Source organism: Fragaria vesca, linkage group LG7 (assembly GCF_000184155.1).
Source record: "Fragaria vesca subsp. vesca linkage group LG7, FraVesHawaii_1.0, whole genome shotgun sequence".
In the NCBI taxonomy this organism is placed as follows: domain Eukaryota; kingdom Viridiplantae; phylum Streptophyta; class Magnoliopsida; order Rosales; family Rosaceae; genus Fragaria; species Fragaria vesca.
In genome coordinates this window covers 13416313-13420140 of record NC_020497.1, presented here as the reverse complement: position 1 = coordinate 13420140, position 3828 = coordinate 13416313, and the positions used below count along the sequence as shown (strand labels likewise).

General features: G+C 35.1%; 1 protein-coding gene across 1 annotated transcript; it reads right to left on the bottom strand.

Annotated features, from left to right (window-relative positions):
• Window positions 1–347: 347 nt before the first annotated feature.
• Window positions 348–1876, bottom strand: LOC101306564 (bidirectional sugar transporter SWEET17-like). Its single transcript, XM_004307214.1, has 7 exons — window positions 1844–1876; window positions 1668–1751; window positions 1518–1554; window positions 1179–1389; window positions 936–1097; window positions 611–730; window positions 348–488 (listed from the first exon to the last, which is right to left on the bottom strand). The coding sequence occupies exons 2-7, from the start codon at window positions 1702–1704 to the stop codon at window positions 348–350; spliced, it is 708 nt and encodes a 235-aa protein (XP_004307262.1). The 5' UTR covers window positions 1705–1751; window positions 1844–1876.
• Window positions 1877–3828: the final 1952 nt, after the last annotated feature.

Genomic DNA, 3828 nt, shown 5'->3' with positions numbered 1-3828 from the left:
GTTCATTTCCAGTTCTGAGTTCTGATATCTATGCATGTTTAAGTTTATATATAAACTTTGAATTTCTGGGACAACGTACGTACCCTACCTTGATCACAAGGGTGTAATGCATGGACTCCATAGTCCATACCTCGAGGGGTGACCACCACAATAATGGTAGCACGATTACATGATTTACATCTTTATATTTTCGATGTAAGAACTACTAGCTAGTCTCATTATCACTCAAGAATGTGTAAAGAAGTGCAGAACATTATAGATTACATGGCAAAATAAACTGTCGACAAAATCTTATGCGCGCCTATGATCAAGTTTTCTTCATGTCAAAGTAGAACTAAACCTGTGAATTAAGGATTAGATATGAGTGCTTCGCTTATCTGTGGATCCTCTAAACCGTCAGATGCTTGTTTTGATGACTTAGGTTTCCAGTATATAAAATAGAGAATCAGCTGTGCAGTTCCAAGTAAAAATCCACTCCCGTTTGGAATCTGCAGATACATAATTCACCATGTTGAAAATATATGTTAATAGAAGCATATATATAGTAGGATCAACGATTAATGGTTTTCAGTTTTCACAGGTTGTTGATCGATGTTGGGTAAGAACTTACTCCAACAAACAAGTCTTTTGCAAGAATGGCATACAGTGTCCAAACTCCTCCATTAAGAAAAAGGATGAAAGAGAGAAGGAAAGGCATGTACTCCACACTCTTTAACGCCACAACAGTTTTCTGCAAATTTATACAGTAATAGAAGAAGAAAAACTCAATTAGAGAGTATTAGTTTCAAAGTACACGAACAGTTGACATATATGGCTAGACTTTTCATAAGTCTGATGGAACCACAAATTTACTGTGGACATGTTGTAGTGTTTTGTTGTCACATTGTCTGGTATTGAGATTTTGTATTGGCATAATCAGAGTCATGAAGTCTTACCATCGCTGAAAGAGGGGAAGCATATGCAATCATGCTGAAAATTACACACCAGATTCCGGCAACATCAATCCTTGTTTCTCCGTCTAGTAGAAAGTGAGTGAGTAAGATTGTTGCTCCCGGAAACGCCACATCCAAAACTACAACTAGTATCGCAGTCCTGATCTAAGATACGTAGTTAACATTTTTGAAAGCTAAACATAATTCAAAGAAGCATTATGAAATAGTACATGATCATGAACTTACCTTCATTCTAGGTGGTGCAAAGAGTAGAAATATGGTAAGAAAAACGATCTCGACGGCAGCACCAAAAACATTGACAGTTGCTACGAGCACACTGTTAGGCTTAATAAATCCATAGTAGACCCAGAAGTAGGCATTCAACAGTTTGCTGACATATGGAATACTCTCAAATTCCTCAGTCGATCTACGCTTCGCGATTCGCACAAACACGTTTCTACAACAACAAATCGAAAAGATCGAATCTTCATTTAGTTAGCTGCATGCTCCATGCATAGTAACCATGAAATCAAAAATATCAAGTCAAGCTATATAACAGATCAGGTAATAAACTAATGAACTTACGCAGGAGAAAGGTAGACCAAACCTGACATAATGTTGCCTGAAACATATATGCAGATGAAATGTTAATGGTATTTTCACTTAACATCAATTCATTCCACAACTTCAAGAAGATGCTGAACAACAGTGTTAATTGGGTTGACTAAATTTTACCTAGCACCCCAAAAATTGTAATCGAACTTATTGCCATGGTGAGAAAGAATATGATCGAGATAGTTAACCTCAATTAATCGATCCCTGCAAAGAAAGTAAGATTTGAAGCTAATTAAACTGTATATGGTAGGAACCGTAGCATGATCGGAAAGTGTTCGAACTATTTCTAGACTTACCAGCCGGGATTCTCTTTGCTTGATTTCTGATTTCTGATTTGGTTATCGGGATTTTTTTGGATTCTTTTTTTTTCTGGACTGGATTCCTTACTCAACTTACGGTGCACACAGACCTAACGGTCGTCTTCAGAAGTTGACTTTCGTATAGTTTTTCTTCTTTTAGAAAGCCAGACAAACTAAAAATGAGCATGCATTAAATTAGTTTCAAATAAAATGTGTAGTGAATAAAGGCAAGAACAGAGAAACATATCATACAAAGTGTAATAAGAAAAATATGTAAGACTGCTACAGATCGAGAAAATTAACAATGAAGACATTAATAAACAACTGTTGTAGTAGTCACTATTACATATGCAGTTATTCTACATATGTAATCCACATTTCCTTTCAATCTTATCGAAAATTCTAATTTTGTTTAAACCAAATCGAGCATTAATCCTTGAATATCAATCAAATCCATGAATGCCTGCAGTCTTGTATGTATGCAGCTGCCCGAAACAGATCGATGACTTGTATAACTAGGAGGAGAAGCAGTTGTTGCGTTGTGGATGGTAGTGATACATTTCCAACACATTTGGACTGTTTCTTAAATTTGTATGAAGATTTTGGTAAGGTTCAATCTGAGGAATATTGCAGCTGCTTAAATAGTGTTACCACCACATTCATGTCTGGCCAGCTCTTCGGTTCGTATGATAGGCACATACGTACAAGTTTTCCAAGCTTACGGTGCCGCCCATCAATTTGGACAAGTTCGAATTCTATGGAGTCCAAATCAGATAAAACTAACTCATTTTCTAGTCTGCCAGATAAGATTTTGAGCAGAACAGCCCCAAAACTATACACATCACTTTCAGGGGAGTAAGCTTCAATAGGGCCTGAACAAGTTTTAGATGTGATGGTCATGAATATATATGCTTCATCATAAAATAGTACTGCATTACCAGTAAAGATGATATAGACGCATATATTAAACGGTTGGGACTCCATAGTAAAAAGAAACGGCACAGAGCTTGCAAAATAATATCCTTGAGCAGAAATATATAATTCCTTGTGGGACAACTCGCCACAAACATGCCTTCTCAATATTACAACCTCGATTGAGTTTTGCCTCATATATATGGACAAGAAATCTTCCCAATGATCTCATAAAATTCAAACGATATAGAAAAATATGTACTTATATACTGCTTAGACGTCGAGATGTTCGATCATATATATATGCATGTAAAACTCAGCATCTTATTGTTTGAAACATTGAATTGTGTTTCATCATTTTCGCAAGATACTTCTCTCGATCTCGATCTACAGCCAAGTAGCTAGTCCCGTAAACTTACAGTCCACCAAAATTTCATGATTCGCCTGTAAACTTATTATTCCGAGTCAATGATCGACTTTCAGCTAGCTGAGATGGTATGCAATCCATGCATGCTAGCTATTTCCTCTATCAAACTTTCCTTCATTTGAATTGGCTCGTTAGGTTGAGCTTAAGTTCAACCTTTTGGAAATTTGATGTACAGTACCAGCTTACCTCTTGCATATATATGTGTTATATATGACTGTTTATCAGAGAAAAGCCAGTACGTAACTCTTTTTATGGCATGCATGTAATTTGCGGTTTAGAGTCTGTGTGTCACTTGTTTTTAGGGCAACTCCAACAATGGTCTTGGATTTGGAGTCCTATATCCATTATAGGACCTCTTTATTACACTATTCATTTAGGACTCATTTTCTCATCTCTAACAATGAGTCCTATATGAGGTCCTATATTCATTTTTGTTAATTAAAATAAGTTATAGGTAGTATATTTATGAATATTATATTAAATAATATGTTAATAACCTTGTTAAGTTAATAAAAGTTCACAATTTTTATTTTTATCACAAAATTTTAAATTATTCTTATAATTAAATATAATTTTGTTAATTAAAAAATAATTAATACATACTAATTTTTTGTCGTTTTATGTCGGCATATATGACAAAGAA

What these genes read in the sequence shown, in the direction of transcription:
- LOC101306564 (XM_004307214.1), bottom strand. Translation starts at nt 1,704, where the DNA reads ATGGCAATAAGTTCGATTACAATTTTTGGGGTGCTAG. An exon ending in TTGGTCTACCTTTCTCCTGC is followed by an intron (nt 1,390 to 1,517) that starts GTAAGTTCATTA and finishes TTGTTGTTGTAG; the next exon opens with AAACGTGTTTGTGCGAATCG. An exon ending in CTTCCCCTCTTTCAGCGATG is followed by an intron (nt 731 to 935) that starts GTAAGACTTCAT and finishes ATAAATTTGCAG; the next exon opens with AAAACTGTTGTGGCGTTAAA.